Source organism: Diabrotica undecimpunctata, unplaced genomic scaffold (genome assembly GCF_040954645.1).
Source record: "Diabrotica undecimpunctata isolate CICGRU unplaced genomic scaffold, icDiaUnde3 ctg00000809.1, whole genome shotgun sequence".
Classification (NCBI taxonomy): domain Eukaryota; kingdom Metazoa; phylum Arthropoda; class Insecta; order Coleoptera; family Chrysomelidae; genus Diabrotica; species Diabrotica undecimpunctata.
The window spans coordinates 1-21,707 of record NW_027313356.1 but is presented as its reverse complement, the minus strand read 5'-3'; the positions used below and the strand labels follow the sequence as shown (position 1 = coordinate 21,707).

Here is a 21,707-nt window from a genome sequence, read left to right as displayed (position 1 = left end):
AATTTTTAACATTCGATCCAAGTGGCTTCGAGTGGAAGCCAATAGTTTCAAATCATCCATATAAAATAGATGGTTAAGCTTTACCACTACAGTAGTGTTATTTTTTATAATAAAACCTGTGTCAGTTGAGTTCAGTAACTGGAAAATGGGCTAGACAAAATTTATAGCTTCATCGCTGGACAAAACCAAAGTGGAATCAACGAGTCTCCTTGGAATAGGAATCGGTTGATTGCAATATTTTTAGTTTTGATATTGTTTTTACCAGGTATTTGAAGGCTACATAAACAAGGGCAGAGGGACAAGTCCCTATTATCCCCAAAAACAAAGAAATTACAAAATAAAAAAATTTAAAAAATTTCAATTTTGGTTTAAAAGAAATACAATACAAGTTAATGATGATAAAATATGATGAAACTAAATTTGCTGGAACCTCAGCAATAAAACTAACAGCAAAGTAAATTTGCTAAAGAGATACCTCAGTAAACAGTGCTCAGAAGAAAACCATCATCATCATTATCCTGGCTGCCACGCAAACCCTGCATGGGTCCTGGCCTCCTCAAGAATTTCTCTCCAGTCATCCCTATCCATCGCCTCTCATGTCTTCATGTTATCAAGGAACCTTGTTCTGGGTCTTCCTCTTCTTTTCTGACCAATGGGTCTATCAAGCAGCGTTTTTCTAGCTGGGTCGTTTTGTTCCATCCGTATTACATGCCCTATTCACCTCAAACGTACTATCAAAAGAAAACCAAGTGGGTATATTTATTGCTTTTTTATTAATTTCAACGCGGAACTTTAATATCTTAGGCTTTGTGTACGCAAGCTACTTTTTATTTTCCTCAGATTTCCAATTAGGTAATCCGGATTTATATAATTGTTTTAAAAGATTTGAATTTGAATTCTAATGAGAAATGAGTAGTCAATGAGTAATTAAATTAGAGATCCATGCAGAATTAACGACAGTAATGAATAGAACAAAAAGAAAAAGAGTATGGAAGACGTCCAAGAAAAAGCAGCAATTTGCCTATATAAAGAAGAAAAAGAAGTTATAAAAAAGTTAGTACTTGATCAAACTTATCAATGAAGAAAATCTTCAGTCCTTAAAACTACTATTTAACAAAATATATACTGGAATATACACTGGAATCTTCCTAGAAGACTGGCTTAGATCAACATTTATACCCACATCTAAGAAAATAAAGCAAATAGATGCTCACAGTTCAGATTAATTAGCCTGATGAGTTATTTTACTCAAAATTGTACCTCAACGTATATACAGATAATGCGAAAGAAATCTGAGCTACAATCTATTTGGATTTCGTATGAGGCTTGGTACGAGGGAGGCATTATTTGGCCTCCAGATATTACTACAAAAATGCCGAGATCAACGAAAAGACGTGTTTCTCTGTTTTATCGACTACGAAAAAGCGTTTGATCGTGTAAAACACAAGGAACTCATAGAAACCCAAACACAACATGGTATAGTCCAAAACACGGTGGCCCTTATTAAATACCCATATTGGGATCAAATGGCGTCGATTAAAATAGACAATCGTATGACAGCAGAGATGTAAATAAAAAGAGGAGTTCGCCAGTGCTGCGTACTTTCTCCACTATTGTTTAATATATAATCCGAAAAGATCTTCCAAAATGCCTTCGAAAATATTAAAGAAGGAATAAAAATCACCCAGACAAAAGGACTTCTACAAGGCTGTGCTACGTCCCCTACTCTGTTTAAAATATTCTTGGAAAAGACACTCAAACCATGGAGGAGAAAGTGCGAAGGAATGGGCATACCAGTAAGAGACGAATACCTATACACCTTAAGTTTTGCCGACGATCAAGTAGTCATCGCACAAGATGAAGAAGATCTCAGCTTTATGCTCAGAAAACTAGAAGAAGAATATAAAAACAACGGAATGGAAATAAACTTAGAGAAAACCGAATACCTAACAACAGAAAACAAGGATATGAGAAACCTAGAGATAGACGAGGGAAGACAAATAAATGGAACAGATAAATTCAAGTATTTAGGAACCATAATATCGAACCAGGGAACAACAGAAGAAGATATAAACAACAGACTGAGACAAACAAGAAACTGTATAAGACAACTAAACTCAGTGTTGTGGGATAAGAACATTACGATAAAGACAAAAAAGAGAATATATAATACCCTGACAAGAAGTATCCTGACATATGGTTCCGAAAACTGGACAATAAACAAGAGAAATAGAGGTAGAATAAAAGCAGTAGAAATGGAGTTCCTGAGGAGAAGCTGTAGACTTACAAAAAGAGACAGAATTGAAAACGCAGAGATTAAGCGGAGAATGGGAGTGCAATCAGACATAATCGACTATATAGAGGAGAAGGGACTATCCTGGTACGGCCACGTCAGAAGAGCGGACAGAGGACGCTGGATAAACAAAATCACAGAATGGAGCCCGATTGGAAGAAGAAAGAGAGGAAGACCCCGAAGGTCATTCAGAGATGAAATCGACGAGGCTGTGGAGAAAAAAACCCTGCGAGATGGAGACTGGAATGACAGGGAAAATTGGAGAAAACGGTTGAGTGAAGGAAGACAGTGAAAACTGTGGAAATCCTTAGCAGTAGAATAAAAATCAAGGGAGAATATGTAAACAATTTAAGCTACAGACGACATCGGCATTATTGCGGACAATGCTGGGGGTTTGCAACGACTTTTGAATGTCATAACCAGAGAGGGAGATAACTTGGGGCTAAATATAAACACAAATAAAACAAAAGTAATGGCCGTTACACGTGCAACAAATGCCGACATTAATATTCGTATCTACAACAAACAGATAGAACCCGTACAAAAATTCCAGTATCTTGGTTGCTGGATAACAAACGATCTTTACTACGAAGTTGAAATACATGCTCGTATAGAGTATGCTAGGTCCGCTTTTCAAAGAATGAAAAAATTTCTAATAAACTCTACCTTATCGTTGGATATCCGATACCAATTTGAAAAAACATTCATTTATTCCATATTGCTATACGAAGTGGAAACATGGACTCTCGAAATCACAAGTATGAGACGTATAGAAAGACGTATAGTAGAAGCCTTTGATATGTGGGTTTTTCGAAGGACACTGACGATCTCTTGGACAGAGCACGTGACCAACAACGAGGTGATGAGAAGAATGGGAACTGAGAAAAATACAACTTTCCACGACTGATAATGGAAGGGAAAGTGGAAGGAAGAAGAGGTCCAGGAAGAAGAAAATGCTCCTGGCTGAAAAATGTAAGAGACTGGACAGGCATGGACACACATTCTATACTAAGAACAGCTCAAGATAGAGAGCAATTCCCTGTAGTTATAGCCAACCTTCAGCAATGGAGAAGGCACCTTAAGAAGAAGAAGTACTTGATCAAAAAATATATTTTCGCTTCAGTTTTCTATTGTTTATATACTTGGTTTGATCAGGCTTGATGGCCGATGTTGTTGTTTTTATTAGAAAAAAATAATAATTGTAATTTATTTTATTTACTGTTTAATCATACCTTTTTATCTCAATAAACACTCACTTTTTATACTCTAAAAAATAGATTGCAAATCATGCATAATTTTATTTTAATAAAATAATCTAAAGCCGATCTCAAATGCGATATTCCAAGTACTTCAATAAAGATAAATCTGTCCCTTTATTTAAAACACTGCACCATCATCTGTTTATCGGGTCGGCTTCTAATATAAGCCAAAGATGGGGGCTCTGTTATGATAACGAAGGTCAACATCAGCGATTAGATTTAATATAGTCTAATTAGTGTTCCTCTATTCAACAATGCGGCGGGAAATTGTTTGGTTTGTCGGTGTTTTAGCCATTGTACTTGCAGAAGATAATTATTTGTTTGAAACAAAGTATATTGATGTGCCTTTAGATCACTTTAGGTAAGAAAAATAATTATTATATACCTACTAACAATGCACAACAAAAAATAGTTGTTAGAAGTCATTAAGTTTTTTGTAATTATTGTGCTATATGAGAAGATATTTCATAAATTAATACCAAATTATTGTAGAATTTTTTATCTCCAAGTCATTATGAAGTCGTTTGTATTTGATGGGAATACTAACAAAAGCAGGTAGCAGATATAACCACAAATAACAGTCCTGTGTTTTGGTCTATTTGTGTATTGTAGATACCTTTTGAAACTTACCGACACCACGAAATTCAAATAACTTTTTAATGAGGTTAAGATTTCTGCAATAATTTGTTGGTAACTTATAACTTTGGCATTTTAAGGTATTGAAGACTTTATTGTCTATTTTCCTCTTTGGTTTCCAACATTTTTACGTCCATACCAAGCTAACCTTTTTTTCTGTATATGATCCATTATATCTGAATAATTTGTGTTTCTTTCCTGGGCCCTTTTGATTGAAAGAATCTCTGGTATCACTGAAGCTGAAACTTATTGTGTTTGCTGCCTATTGTTGTTTCTTACACTCAGTCTAGGATCTTTGTAGAAGTTTGTCTTTTACTTGGTGTGTCCTAAATATATCAGTGGCTTCTTTTGGTTGTCCATATAGTTTTTGTCTTTTGCCGTCCAGCACCTCGCAATAAATGTTTTACACTTTCTGGTTCCTTATCACAGAGTCTGCAGTTAAGGTATTCATAGTAAATGCCTACTTTATTTAGTAATTCTGTTACTTGTGCATTCTCGGTCAACATTCCTGTTATTTTGCTCAGTTTTTTCCTATCCATATGAAGCACTACCTCTATTATATTTGTACATTCTCCACCAATGAAGATTTTGACATGTGTTTGTTTTGAAATTTTCTTCCAATATCTCTCATGACTTCCTCGGATCCAGCCCTATGTAGCCCTACGTAATATTCTCATTTGATACTCCCAGAGTTACAGCCGGTCTGTTTGATTCGTTTGTTCCTCTTTTAGGAAGCTCATCTGGTCTCCCAGTTGATTCAGCTTTTTTATGCACTCTCACGTCAGTCTGGACGTAAATTCCTGAGTGCCAGTCACGCCAGTGCCTTCGGTGCCGCTTGACTGTCAGACAGTATATGAATCTGCTCTTTTTCATGGGCTCTCTGAGTATATTATTCGTCCCTATATATTTGGGTTTAAGTTATTTGTTCTGTTTTTTTAGCGACCCTACAACTTACCTGTTGTTTTATTTTCTATTTGTTGTTCTTTTTGATTTTTCTTGCTGTTCTAGTAATGGTTTTGTTCATAACACTGGTTTAGTTTGTTTTTACAGTCTCGTATTTGTCTTGGCCTATTTATATCTTCCTCAGCTATTCCTCTTTTTAAAATTATGACTCCTATATATTTAAATTTGAGTGTTTTTTCTATTTCCTCATCCAGTTCTCTTATTTCATTACTTTCTGTCGTTTACTATGTTGTTTTATTTAAGTTTTTTAGATCTTATTTCTTATGCGTAATCCTAAAACTGAGGTCATCTTCCTCTTGTAGCCTTTAACAAATCTCGGAACGTAAACCAGGCCTGTAACAGTCCTTTTGTTATCTTGATTGGAAAATGTATTTTGTTTTAAGTTTAATAACTACATTGTAGAGCGCATTTACTACATTTGTTAATTTTGTGTGAAACTTTAATACCGTTTTTTGCTTCCATTAATTTAGTACTATGAATTAAGACCTAATGCCTTCTTGAGGTCGATAATTGCTAATTGGACTGGTCAATTTTTGGCCTTCTTTTTCTATTTATAATAAAGTTGTCCCAAGCCCGTCAAAACTGACTTTATCCTTTATTCCAACGAAAAAGGAGGAAAATTATGACGACAGTTCAACCCTGTGTCCTATGAAAAAAAAAAATATTGCTAAAAACCTAATCAAAAAGGTTCGGACCAGACAAAAACCTTTACGACTGACCAAGCTACGGAAAAGAATTACAAATTGTGTAATATGTAATGTACAGGACCTTCCAAAGAAAATAAATATATCGGTATTGTAGTCCTAATAGAAACCAAGAAAAAAGGCAGACGATCAGGAAGATTGGGAAAATATGACCGCTTCTATAGTGTGGTTCTTATAAAAAAGAGACCACAACATGGAGTACTAATCACCATCGAAAGAGGGATGTAAATTATCTCGGGGTTACACTAAACCCGAAACTAACCTGGAACCAGCAATAAAAAAAATAACACGCAGTGCAGTTACAATACTTATGAGGGTCAGGAGTATGTACGGGAAGAAATGGGGATTAAAACCGGACATGGTACACTGGGTGTATCCCATGATAATCTAACCCCCAATTACCTATGCAGCTACAATGTGGTGGACTAAGACTAAGACTTGCATGTACGGGGATAACTGGTGCCATGCGTACTACTCCAACAGTAGCTATGGAGGCTCTACTAGGCCTGCCTCTCCTGCATTTGATAAAATAAGGAGAAGCAAGATTGGCAGCATACAGAATAAAACAATCACTTACAAGGAGACAAATTTATAATGATGGCAGAGGACCCTCACAGGGACGTCACAATCCTTGTCATATGAGTATCACAAGGATTGCGACGAAGGACATTTTAATGAGAAACCAGATCATATGATAAAAAATACAAATTTATAAATTCACACAGGGTGTCTGTTCCAGACAGAAATGTATGGAGAGACCAGAAGTACCATAACAGAGTAAGATCTTGTATACAAATAGATGCAAAACTACGGAGGCGGTAAAGGGCATGAATATACTCCAATAATCCAGGAATTAGGGAAATCTTTGCTTTGGGGAGGAACTGCACTATTTTTAGGCAGAGATTTATGCGATATGGCATTATACAAAACGAAATAATGAGAGAGCTCTTGGAAAAGAGCAGATCCATATATTTTTTGACAGTGAATCGGTACTGAAGGCACTAGCGTGTCAGGAAGTAACGTACAGGCTGATGTGAGACTGCATCAAGGAACTGAATGAACTTAGAGGCTTCAACAAGATTTAGCTTGTCTTGGTACCAGGACATCACGGCATCAAAGGCAACGAAACAGCAGAATAACTTACAAAAAGTGATTCAAACAAATCAAACGAAAAAGCTGTAATTCTGGGAATACTAAAGACTGCAGTTCATAGAGCTGTAAAAACTGGATCAAAAAGAGTCAGAAGCGATATTAGGAGAGAATCTCAAAACAAATATATAAAAAAATCTTCATTGGTGGACCATGTAGAAAAAGAACAAAGGAACTGCATCACATGGGCAGGAAATAGTTGAAAACAGTAAAGAATGTTGACGGGGAATGCACCAGCAAAAGATTTCCTGACTAAAATAGGCATTTACAATGGAGACCTTAACTGCAGAATCTGTGATAAGGAACTAGAAACTGTATGGGCAACCAAGCAACTTTCGCCGTTTTCGGCGCCTCAATTCATCAAATCTGTAGCAAAGCAAAGCTGAAATTTGTAAGTCTTTTACACATTTCGTACAGCTCAAAAAGCCAGAAAACGACAGTCGTTTACCCACTTTGTTTCTGCAATGACTGTTCGCACTACTGTATAATAACTAATAACTTATATCCATCTCTTCGTTTATTACCTTTCCAAAGAATTTTTTGCCCACAAAGTACAATAATCATTCTCGCTTGCATGAAATCGAAGAGCTTTTTTCTTTTATTTCTCATACTCCTCAGGGTTAGCTTTTCCGGCCACTTCCGTCCTCTAAGAGGTAGCTCTAGCTCACTCTTTGCAGGGGTCAGGCTAGGCTACAACTACGCGTCGCTTACGAGGAACATCCTAGATGCTAAACTGTTTTTCGTATTACTTCCCTCCATGGTTTTAGCAATGTTTTTACTGCCGGATACCTGTCATGATACAAACCTCACTCTTAAACCGAGCTTAGGACCGTCACTGATACTTATTGAACTACTCCATCCACCCAGCTACTACCAGAATCGTAGTTTATTATACCAGATGTATAGACGAGTAATTAACAATAAATTTTAAATATTCTTTTTTTTGCAGCTTTACACAGGACACGAAGTTTAAATTAAGATACTTAATCAATGACACATATCACGAAGAGGGAGGTCCAATTTTCTTTTATACAGGAAATGAAGGTGATATTAAAAATTTCGCTAGGAACACAGGGTTCATGTACGACATAGCCCCGCAATTCAATGCCTTACTTGTATTTGTGGAACACAGGTAAAATCTTGAATTACATTTTGTAAGTATTTAAATAAAAACATTCAAGAATACTTAAAGAAGTATTAGCCCAGTCTGGTTAAAAAAAAAAGGTGGAAAAATGTTTCGCAGATATCTGAAGCTTTTAAGACATAGGTGGGGGATACTAGATGATGAATAGATGAAAAGATACTCCTAGTTTTACCTTGCGTTTTTTTTAAGCAATAATTTATAGTCACAATTTGATTTTTTGTCTATAAATTGTTTCCCTTATATTTTAAATAAACAGTATTTATGTCATTTTTTTATGTCAAGAATATCTTTATTTTCCCGTTTTTTTAATTAAAATTGATAAATAATTTACAGAGATATTTGCAAAAAAGCAGTTTTTTTGCACTAATTTATAAATTTTATTAATTTTTTTATTAACAAAATAAAAAGGTATTAATACATTTAAACATCAAGGAATTACCATCTTTTAGATTTATGCGAAATTTCCCCCCGATCAGTCAAATATTTTATAAGTTATTTAATTTGTTTATCCCTGAGGCTAATTATTTAAACTATTGAGCTTGCCCTATGCATGATGCTAGACACATTCAGCAAATTTCATAGGTTTCTCTAAGACTTGGACTATCTCAGAAGTTAAATGCATATTGAGTTTTCATCGAAATTATTTACAAAATAAACGTTTGAAAAAGGGGTATGTTTTTTACTTATAAACAATTGTAATAACTTCTATATTTTTCAAGCTACAGACTTGTACGTACAACCATTGGATAGCTGGTAAAAAAGCTCACATTAAAAAATAAAAAACCTTCTATGACCAATAGGAATGAAGTTAGTGACAATTTTAAAAAAATCATATCTCCATCGTTTACAAACAGTAAGAAGTAAAATTTGCACAAATTTTGAATGAAAATCTAAACTTTATATTGAAACTTAAATTGAAAATAGCTATAAAATTTATCTAATTTTTCGAAAGGACGGTACTTTCGAAAGATCAACATAGGAAAGTGGAGAGGATATCTGTTTCAGGTTTGTTTTTTTTCGGCATCGGAACTTCAAATTGCAACACGTAAGAAAAATTTACATTATCTCGGCTTCCTTTGCAGCTGCAAGCCTCTTTTTTTTATTCTGGTGTAGCTCGTCGAAATATGAATAACTACATAGTTTTCACTGGCCGGAAAATATGGGACAACTCGGAAAAATTGAGTCCATTTGAAATGTATTAATAATGATGACATAATTTTCACCCCCCATAAATCTCGGAAAATCCCGGAAAATCAACATATGTTTTTTCATTTTATATCAATGATGTAATAATACTTATATATTTTATAAATTAAATTTCAGGTAATTTTTTACACATTATATTATTATATTCCTTATATTAATTATAATTGTTTGTATTTTTATAATTAACAATATTGATTTTTATTCTATTTTTCTTATAAATATGATATACAATATTAATCTAATCTGCCTTACCGCTTTGATAAAATAAGTCGATTTTTTCATCACTTGCCTTATTAAATTTTGCAATGTTTATTGAACTTTACTTTTTTATTTTCTTTACATACATTGGTTTAAAAGTTAAAATTTGGTTCATTTATTCGACTTCACTGTCAGGTTTAAACCTTTTTGTTGCAGGTTGTTTGTCTTCACTTATTAAGTGAGTCTTTCCATACATTAACATATTAATGGGCGATCTTAATGCCAAGGTGGGTCAAGGTAAGGTAGGAGAACAAGTATAAAAATATGGGCTTAGAAACAGAAATGACAGAGGAAATCGATTGATTCAATTTTGTCAAAGTGAAGACTTCGTAATAACAAATACCTTTTTCAAATTACCTTCTCGACGGTTATATACATGGACATCTCCACAACATACCAAAGAAAAAATAGTGAGAAATCAAATAGACTACATTATGATAGCAAGGAGGTATCGTAATGCTGTTAGATGTACTAAGACGTACTCAGGAGCTGATATAGGCTCAGATCATAACCCGGTAGTTACTGTGATAGAGGCGAGACCCAAAAAGATTAGAAGACCACACAGAAAGTCACTAGATTTAAATAAACTTAGAAACAAAAATATACGACAAGAAACAGGAGAAGAAATAAATGAAAACCTCCGTTCAGTGCAGCAACAAATTAACGATACAAACAACGTTAACCAAAAATTAAAGTACCTACATAAATACAGCTATACAAACAGCAGGAAAAAAACATCTTACAAAAACAACAACAAAGAATAAGGGGTGGATGACACAAGATATACTAGACTTGATGGAACAAAGAAGAAAGATGAAGAATTACCCAAACAAATACAAAGAAATAAATAAACACATAAAAAAGAGAATAAAAGAAGCCAAAGAGAAGTGGATTAAAGAACAATGTGAAAAAATGGAAACCTATGAGAAAAAGTACGATGCGTTCAATATGCACAAAAAAATAAAAGAGATAACAGAAAGAAATGCCAAATAGGTAAACTTAAAGACAAAGATGGAAATCTTATTGTAGATCTAGAGAATAAAATAAAAAGATGGACAGAATACCTGAATGAATTATTTGAAGACGATAGAAACAACTTAACTCAGATAATCAATGCAACTGGGCCAGACATATTGAAAGAAGAAGTAGAATACGCAATAAGAAACGCTAAAAATGGAAAAGCAAATGGACCTGATGAAATTCCTACAGAACTGTTGAAGCTTTTGAATGTTTTGAATAATAAATCCGTAACCATAATATTAAATTTTGCAGCGACAGTTTCCCCTCCACTTTCCTATGTCGATCTTTCGAAAGTAACTTCGTTTCGAAAGGTTTTAAGTTTTGAAAAATTGAATGAATTTCATAGCTATAAACTTCAATATAAAGTTTAGATTTTCATTCAAAATTTGTGCAAATTTTACTTTTTAATGTTTATAAACAATGGAGATATAATTAACAAAAAAATTGTCGCTAACTTCGTTCCTATTGTTCATAGAAGGTTAATTTTTTTGTTAAATATGAGTTTTTTTACCAGCTATCTAATGGTTGTACGTACAAGTCTGTAGCTTGAAAAATATAGAAGTTATTACAATTGTTTATAAGTAAAAAACATACTCATTTTTCAAACGTTTATTTTGTAAATAATTTCGATAAAAACTTAATATTCATTTAACTTTTGAAATAGTATAACTCTTAAAGAATCCTATGAAATTTGTTAAATGTGTCTAGCATCATTCATAGGGCAAGTTCAATGGTTTAAATAATTAGTCCCAGGGATAAACAAATTGAATAACTTTTAAACTATTTGACCGATCGGGAGGAAATTGCGCACAAATTTAAAGGACGGTAATTCCTCAATGTTGAAATGTATTAATAACATTTTACTTTGTTAATAAAAAAATTAATTTAATTTATAAATTAGTGCAAAAAAACTGCTTTTTTGCAAATATCTCCGTAAATTATTTATAAATTTTAATTGAAAAAACGGGAAAATAAAGATATTCTTGATATAAAAAAATGGTATAAATATTGTTTATTTAAATTATAAGGGAAAAAACTTATAGATAAAAAATCAAATTCTGACCATAAATTATTGCTTAAAAAAAACGCAAGGTAAAAATAGGAGTATCTTTTGATCTATTCGTCATCTAGTAACCCCCATCTATGTCCTAAAGGCTTTAGATATCTGCGAAACATTTTGCCGTGAAATCGATAATTTTTGTATAACCAGACTGGGCTATATTACTATTTATTGAAAATCGCTAATGATATACATGGTTTTTACCTTCAAATGGTTTTTAGTATATTTTTTTGCTTATCTGACTATCATTAACGCTAGAATCGTGCATATTTTAAAATGCTAACAAAATAAAGAAGTCCAAACAAAGTTCTGTCTTATTAATTTATGTAAATATTGTTGTTTCGAAGCAGATTTTTGATTCTAGCACAGCCCATAATTCGATGGAGTCAAATGCTTTTAAAAATCCACAAACTCCATACGTCACATTCGATACAATTTTCTATTAGTATTTTTACGGTGTGTCTTGCGGTGTGGTCTATGGGCCTTAAATATTTTCTGAATCCAGCCTACTCGATAGATTGGTAGAAGTCGAGCTTATTTGTTGGGTGGTTGGTTATGATTTTGCTCTGTAATTTTCGATGTTCGCTTTGTTTCATTTCTTAAATAGTAGGATGTCTTCGGAATTATACCATTTTTAAGGAAGCTTTCCTTCGTCGATTACTTTATTAAATAAAATATTTAATAGGTGTTCTATTTTTCTGCTACCAATTTTGCTAACCTATCTGAGGTCACTTCCGGTATAAAATTTGTTTAGTACTGTCACGTTGGTGCATATATGTTTGTTATTGGTGAGTATGTAATCTATCTTGTTTTTAGTTTTCTGTTGTGGGCTGATCCATGTCCATTCACGTTGTTTAGATTTAAAAAAAAAGTATTGAGGCAAAACGAGCTTTTGTTGTGTAAATAGTTGAACTGAACATTGAAAATCTCTCTGTGAGCATCAAATTTTCGCTCCTGTTGCCCTTCCTATAGCGACCGATATATTGTGTGTCGCCTTTGTCTTTTGTTTCAATTTTTGCATTAAAATCACCAATAACATGGTTTTCTTACTCAACGTCAATGATAGAGCTAACTTCAATATACAAAATTATGTTTTTCCAATACTAATAAATATCACTGCCTTATAATTGTATTTAAACATTTCAACAGTATTTACCTCAAGTGATTGTACATGTACATGATTTACAACCTATGATTGTACATAAAGCACTAATATTAAATTTTTTATGTAATGTAGATATTATGGCGAGTCATTACCCTTTGGAAATCAATCTTACTCATCTGTCGACAAGTTGGGGTATCTTTCGTCTCAGCAAGCACTGGCAGACTTTGTTTATGTCATAGAAGCACTGCAGGAACAATATGCTTATAATAAAAGAGATAAAAATCTTCCCGTCATAGCATTTGGTGGTTCCTACGGCGGGATGTTATCAAGTTGGATAAGAATGAAGTATCCCAGCTCTGTGTTAGGAGCAATATCAAGTTCTGCTCCCATTTGGCAACTGGGAGGACTCACTTCCTGCGAAATATTTAACAGGATTACTACTAGTGTATATGCAAGCTTTGGAACAGATAAATGTACAAATGGTATAACAAATGTTTGGAAAGCAATAAGGTAAGAAATTGTTTTTTAATTGGTATCTAAATAACGAAAATATTTTCTATTCACATACACACATACAAAATAGTAAATTTTTTGTTTTTGCATATTAAAAACCGTATACATGTAGACCACTTTTTGTGGACTTTAGGAACTGTAAACAGAGGTTTTCTTTAAATCGGCAGTATATTGAAATTATTTACTTTCATATTTTTCTCAAAAATCATTTTTATAGATGTTTTTAATTAACGATTAAATATCTACATCTAGGTAAAAATAAATTTTCGTTAAAGTGTCGGTTACGCCATATAGTGTTATTGACATATAACACTATATGGCGAAATAGACACAATAACACTGAGATGAAATCAAGAATTTATAAATCCAATAATAAGCCAATAAAAACATATGCCTCAGAAATAAGAGCTGACACAGCCACAACACAAAGGTGACTGGAAACGGCAGCGACGAGAGTACTGAGAAGAATTACAGGAAATACGGTCAGAGATCGATGCTGTAAAAGTTTGTAAACAGTGAAACCGGTAGCAATTCTTTTTTTTTCAACCTTTATAAAACATACAGGGTTTCAAAAAAAGGTAACCCCGTCTCTAGGGGAGGTAAAAAACTGAAAAACAATTGGGGTTTGCTTAGTAAAAAATTTTCGTAACGCCATCCGTTTTCAAGATACAGGGCGTTGAAGAAAAAAAATTTACGCATTTTTTACGATTTTGCCGAAACTACTGGCAACATTGTAATGAAATTTTATACGAATATGTTTTGGAAGCTGATACATCCCATGAATTTGTTTTTATATCTGATTCTCATAGAGGGCGCTAGTTACACGGATCGTACTAAGTATTAGTCAATATAACTTTTTTAAGAGTATAATTATTAATCAAAATTTTAAGTACCTTAAACATCATTTAATTTTACACTTTAACTCTTGTACTCTTGGTAAAACTCGATACTGTGTACCGTTTTCGGAATATTTTGATTTGAAAATTATGAAGTAATAATTGATGCTGGTAGTAATGATAAAGTTCTAATAGGTATACCTCTATTTTCTCCAAGTATGTCATGGAAATCTGACATTTATTGATTGTTATGACGATAAATCAACAACAATTAGAGTTTTGAAACCTTGTTATTTGTAAAATCAAATCAAAATGTACTCAAATGTTGAATACACTGACATGTTATTAACCTTAGGCGAATGTTTAGGATGTTCTAGTGCAGCTGTGACACGTTATGCAGAAAAGTTTCCTAGAAGAAACTTACCAAGTAAAAAAACATTTAGAGCCGTTGAACGACGTTGTCGAGAAACTGGGAATGTGAGACCAAATAAAATAAATTTTAAATTTACTTGATCAAGATCCAACAGTTAGCGTAACGAATATAGCAAGACAAACAAATACTTCTTCTTCAAGTACCTGGCGGATACTGAAATAACAGCAATTACATCCTTATCATTACAGACAAGTCCACGAGCTCTTGCCAGATGATCTACCGGTTAGAGTGGATTTTTGTGAAACATTGCAACAAAGGATAGCCCACAATCCAATTTTTTTAAAATGCATTCTTTTTACGGACGAGACCACCTTTACGCGACAAGGTATGTTTAACTTCCATAATGCACACTACTGGTGTGATGAGAATCCACGAGTCAAAAGAGTATCACATTACCAACACTCATTTAAAGTTAATGTTTGGGCAGCAACTTTAGGTAACAAATTAATAGGTTATCATATTCTACCTGAAAATTTAAATGGTGATATATATTATCTTGATTTTTTAAACAATTCCGTATTCGAGATATTAGAAGATTTAACGCTAAACGAGCGAAGATCTTTATTTTTTATGCACGATGGAGCTTCACCACACTTTGATAGAAGGTGTCCTAATTGGTTGAGTAATCATTTTCCGAATCGATAGATCGGTAGAGGTGCAGAAGCTCCGATTCATTGGCCTCCTCGGTCATCGATTTTAACCCTTTGGACTACGCAGTTTGGTCGTATATTAAGGAAAAAGTCTATGCTACAGAGGTAAATTCACGCCAAGAATTGGAAGAAAGAATTCAACGTCAATTTAATGACATCATAGCTGATCCCCTACCGATTAGAAGGTTAATGGAATCTTTAGAAAAAAGAATAGACTTGTGTATTCGCGAAAACGGAGGGCATTTTGAACACTTACTGTAATTGAATTTTATTTTAAGTTCTTAGTCATTAATTAAATTTTCTTCTTGTGCCTTTTTCGTGTAAAAATGAATGATGTTTAAGTTTACTTGAAATTTTGATTAATAATTATACTCTTAAAAAAGTTATATTGACTAATACTTAGTACGATCCGTGTAACTAGCGCCCTCTATGAGAATCAGATATAAAAATAAATTCATGGGATGTATCAGCTTCCAAAACATATTCGTATAAAATTTCATTACAATGTTGCCAGTAGTTTCGGCAAAATCGTAAAAAATGCATAAATTTTTTTTTCTTCAACGCTCGGTATCTTGAAAACGGATGGCGTTACAAAAATTTTTTACCAAGCAAACCCTAATTATTTTTCAGTTTTTTACCTACCCTAGAGACGGGGTAATTATTTTGTCAATAGTTTATAAATATGGGAAAGTAGATTTATGGGCCTGTAGTTTCTGAGGTTGGTAGCATTGCCTTTTATATGAAGTAGGAAAATTTCTGCATCATGCCACTGCCAGGAACTTGCCATAATCTTTTTCCAGACACTTTCAAGGCATCGGCCACTATTTCATCGCCTCCGGAGGTACATATTGTTTTTTATTTCTTGCACTGACCTTCGAAATTCATTAAGTGTTATGTCCGGTAAAATTGCAGATCCCTGATTAATTATCTTTAGTAATAATCTGCTTTGGTAATAATCATATCAAAAGATACCAGGCTTCCTTATTTGGCATGCGCCAGTTAAAGGAGACCTGCATACAATGGGGTCATTTGATGTAGAAAAACTACAGAATCTTTAACAGTAAATTATATCTTACATGACTACCAAGTACTAGATGAAGAGTGGAAATCACTTTTTGTAGACCACAAAAAGACTCTAACAACATATGACCAATCTGCCAGACTTAGGTATACAAGCTGGTACAAGATTCCAAAATTTTGAAATGAGTATCACACTTAACTGAGAGTATATTTTGATTGGCTGTTTTTAGAAGTAATTCTTCAAGTAGTTGAAATTACAATAATTAAATATGGAATTTTATTTATTTATTTTTTCATGAATAAGATAATTCCTGTACTGAATGTTAATTAGAAGTTTATATAGCATTATCTTTTATTTTTTACCCAAATATGCATATAAAGCAACTATACAAAATACGTACCCATCATTCACATCTCTATACTAAATGTAAATATTTTCTACTATAGTTTTTCAGTTTATAACTTTCTGTTTTAGATCTTTTACTAAAACTCCCGAGGGTAAAGCAAACTTAACATCTACGTGGAACCTGTGCTCTCCAATTAAAACGCAAGGTGATGTAGATCAACTGATAGATTGGGCAGCAGAACTTTTAGTTAATATGGCGATGGCTAATTATCCTTACCCTAACAACTTTTTAGTAAATTTGCCTGCTTATCCTGTTAGAGAATTTTGTAATAAATTTAATAGTCACAGATGGAATGAAGACTATGGTTTGCTGGTTGCAGTTGTTGATGCATTGGGAATCTATACTAATTATACCAAAACAGCGAAATGCAATAATATAAATGTGACGTCACCTAGTGTTAGTGATGAGGGTTGGAATTTCCAGGTAATAATTATGTAGTATTTTTCCTGTAATAATATTTTATTCTTCCAATAGTATGATAACCTGTTGAATATATTTCTATAAACTGTTTTTAATTTGATGGTTAAATATTGGTTATGGATTTTGGATGCAGTGTGAGTTGTGGATGCTCACTCTGCAATAAAATTCTGCAACAAAAAAGTAATCTCTGCTGATTCTGACGATTCATTTCAATGAAACAGAGTTACTAGAAATAAAATTCTAGCTCTGCCAAAAAAATTTACTCTGATGTCCCCTAGACGTGAAGAGATGGAAAACTCCTACAGCAAACCAGGCGGTTTGGATAAATAAATAGATAGTTTATTTGACTAGGTTACACAAGGTTTATAGCAAGTCGTTTTAGAGTTGCATATTCAATAATCTTAGATAGGTACCACAGATGGAACAGACATTGGTCGAAAATTAATTCAGAATTACCTTGTTTTAATACCGATAAAACGATAAATGAAGTTTTTAGTATACTGGGAGAAACACCAGTATTAAAAAAACCATTTATAATGCCTTTAACCTTATATGTTAAGGTAGAAGGAACTTTAAATCTCTTTGCTGCCCTTGCAATGACCTCGCCTGCGATAGCGGCCTCCATTTGTTCTTCAGAGTAAGACAACATCTGACCTTTGATCGGCGGCATGATAAAATCTAAAAAGAGATTAGTGCGAGTCATTTTAAACATTTCAAATGTTTGTATTGACATTTGTTATATGTAACTATAGTTTTTAATAAAACTCATATAACTCATCAACATGCGTACTCGACATTTCTTTAAAATAAAATAAAGGTGAAATAAGTCCATAGAATTCCAGTAATTTAAGCCTTTCCTAAGCATTGAAAACAACCTGCCTCGGAAACAGGTAACAATGTTTTTGGTGTATGGAATTTACACAAGCATCAGCGCGTAAAATTTACTAAACGCTGTGGTATGCACTGAATCAAATTATACATTCCGATTTAAACATTCAATCGCTGCTCACTGTTCCAGATATCTGAATATACGATAAACTCACCTTGGCTTTACATAGCATCTATATCGTATCAAAGCTTCCTCTTTATGTACTTGTTTACCTTTGACTTTTATTTTAAATTAATTTAATAAACTGTGAGCGTCACATTATTTTTTGCCTGACACTTTTACTTTTAATAAATTTAATAAAGTGTGAGCGACAAATGTTTTTAGAAAAGCGTAATATCTGTTCTTATGTGGGTATTTAGATTCAAAGTCAAAGTAGATTATCAGCTAATTCCAGGAATATAAATGACCAGAAAATCGGTCACTAGAACTTCAAAACCTTACAAAAGTTACAAAATATTAATTTTTACTTATTTTTTGTTTTAATTTTCCAGTCTTGCACTGATATGATCATGCCAATGTGTTCCGAATCCTCAGACATGTTTGAAAATGCCGACTGGAATTTCCAGCAATACTCCGACACTTGCTACAAACAGTTCAAAGTTCGCCCAAGAAACCTAAACGTACCACTTCTTGAATATGGTGGTAAGGCTATAGAAGCTGCTTCAAACATAGTCTTCAGCAACGGACTTCTCGACCCCTGGTCTGGTGGTGGCGTTTTGGGAAATATTAATGACAGAGTTAGGGCGATAATAATTCCTAATGGGGCTCATCATTACGACCTAAGGGGGAAAAATGATTTAGACACGGATGATGTGAAGTATGCTAGAAACTTCCACGTTCGTAAAATCAAGGAATGGTTGCGGGAATATTACAGAGATCCTCAAGTAAATGTTATTTAGAAGGATCAATATGGTGTAATAATTAGTTTTTTATATTTTTTTTTTAGTCTGATATTACTTAAATTGTTTTATACACTTATCTTAAATAAAAACGTATTGCAATATGTACCTAGTTATTATTTCTATATATAATAGGCGAGTTTTCTATTGCTCCCATCCCCATTTTCAGCGTTTTCTGTTGAAGCAATCTTCAGTTTTTAAATCTCTCTCTTCCAAGGTAATATAGGATAGAACCAAAGTGGTCTACCTCGTTTTCTTCTTGTAGACAAAGTCTATTTTTCTATATTTTTTGGTAATCTATTTTCAGGAAATCTCTGTAGGTGTCCACACTAGTTTAGTCTTTTGGCTCCAATTGTTTTTATTATGTCTAGATCAATTTTCATTTCTCTCTGAATATCTGCGTCCCTCACCACTCCAACTCTAGTGCGCTGGCAATATCGTCTCCAATAGTTCCAGAGTTCAGCGTACAAGCCAATACCTTCTATTATTATTTTATTAATTCTTTTTTTATTCTGCTTTGTTTTTTTTGTTACTCCACAATAGTCCGTGTAAATGTCTAGTTGCTAATCTTGCTTAGCCAATCCTAGAATGTATTTCTTCGTTAATCCCTGTTTTTTATGTTATATGTACTCCCAAAAATTTGACAGTTTCAGTTGATTTTAAACTTCCAATTTCAATTTGTAGGCTTTTTTGGTTTTCTCCTGCAACTAAGTACTTGGTTTTTGTATATTAATTGTAACACCCCGTTAGGTATATTGATATTCAAGTTTTCTAAGCATATAGTATATATTACTCCCATCTTCAACTAGAATCACTTAGTCGTCGGCGAAGTGTCGTTTACAATATCATTCTTTCGATTGGGATGACCATATTGTAGCACTTTCTTTTCCACTCTGAAACCACCACTTTATTTCTGCTATGAGTTCGTCCCACTTTTTTCTCCACCATTGGACATTCCCTGTAATTATATTAAAAGTCCTTGTTAGTTTGCAACGCCGTCTTCATTTTCCCTGTCGTTGTTCAGGGGGTGGATTTTAAAATTTGTGGATTTTTTTATTGGTGTAAATGAGTTGGCCCTACGCTACAAGCTTCCACCAGTAGGACCAAGATTTATTTTTTTGGGATTTACTCTCTTAGTCAATAGGTTTATGTAGGTTGGTATAGGTTTATGCTCTAAACGTCTAAACACTTGCCTTGACCCTTTCTTTTGTGAGTAGATTTGCTAGTGTTATCTACAAGTGTACACTAGAGCATTACTGAGCATTTCTTGACAGTATTTACTTGACTTGGATACTATCACCAAGACCCTTACGCTAGCCATTCACCCTCCTCCTTTCCCATCCGTTCTCATTAGGACTGGCAATGCAGCAATAAATTTTTAAAAATCATAAAGTATTTTTAAAAACTACTATTAACTTAAGATTTGCAACTATTCTTTATCCAGTAGAGAACATTTATTAAAAATATATCCCAAAAAATATGAGCAAGCAACAAATTATATTACATTTTTCAATCAAAGATAAAAAAAATAGAAACAAGAATCTAATTTATCGACATAAGTTTCACTGTCGGTAATATTATCATTGATTAATTGGTGGATTAACTTTTTTATTTTTATATTAACTTAAAATTTTTTTAAGTGCGCCTATGTCAGTTGATTATAAAGGTTGATTTTCACTGTCGGTCGGTGAGAATTTGACGACATATCATTATATCGCATGTAGAAGAAGTAAGCTCGCTTTCCAATGAACTTTTTTAATATTTTTTTTGTTAAGATTTACTCTTTATGTTGTTAATACAGATACAATTTTATTATATTTCAATAGTACTTAGTATTACTGTAGAATATAGATGGATATATCAGATACTTATTTATTTTATCATATATTACTGAAACAGTTTAGTATTTGGTTATTATAACCAAAATAACAGCCAGGTACGCTAGCAGCGACATCTATACGAAGTAACAAGAAGTCCAGAGACCTCTCTCTGATAGTAAATTAGGTGAATTTGCATGTTGAAGTAAAAAATATACTTCTAGCGTCGTTAAAAGTCTCTAGTAAGAGGCTTTGAATTTGCGGTTCACCTAATTTACTATCAGAGAGAGGTCTCTGGACTTCTTGTTACTTCGTATATATATATATATATATATATATATATATATATATATATATATATATATATATATATATATATATATATATATATATTATATATATATATATATATATATATATATATATATATATATATATATATATGTATATATAAGAACAAATATAATATCCACAAGGAAACTGTAAATAAGATCTTAGATTTTTGGTGTAACGGCGCCACTGTATTGACCCCAATAATTAACCAATATATTTAAATCTTATCGAGCATCGATAACTGCTTTAAAAAGCAACAGCCCAAAAAAATATCCCAGCATAAAATAACCCATCTAAAATAGCCCTGGCCGTTTTCTTAACCTTCCGAGATCTGATACAGGATGTATAAATATCAAGTTACCGCGCCTCACTCTGTGTTAACGTATGGCCCGGATTTCTCTTTCATCTTATTTAATCCCGTTTCAAAGCTCTTCCAAAGAACCTTTATACGTAACGGAATACTTTTCTTCGGCTCTTTCTCCCCGTTTCCATTTTTTTCTACCTCTCGTGAATTCGATACACAAGCAAAGGTCTTTCCATTATAGTGACGCGGCTTTCGGTAAAAACGGAACAAGATAACAAAGATAAGCAAAATGTTTTGTATAAAGTTGGTGCTGTCCAAAATAAATTTGTTAGATGGTATCTTTGATGAATGTATTTTTTAAATTAATTACAAACTCTGAGATAGCGCGT

General features: G+C 33.1%; 1 protein-coding gene across 1 annotated transcript; it reads left to right on the top strand.

The window, feature by feature from the left end:
• Positions 1 to 3,724: 3,724 nt before the first annotated feature.
• Positions 3,725 to 18,907, top strand: LOC140431900 (lysosomal Pro-X carboxypeptidase-like). The gene is made up of 5 exons (XM_072519770.1): positions 3,725 to 3,913; positions 7,954 to 8,136; positions 12,930 to 13,307; positions 16,725 to 17,079; positions 18,457 to 18,907. The coding sequence occupies exons 1-5, from the start codon at positions 3,807 to 3,809 to the stop codon at positions 18,862 to 18,864; spliced, it is 1,431 nt and encodes a 476-aa protein (XP_072375871.1). The 5' UTR covers positions 3,725 to 3,806; the 3' UTR covers positions 18,865 to 18,907.
• Positions 18,908 to 21,707: the final 2,800 nt, after the last annotated feature.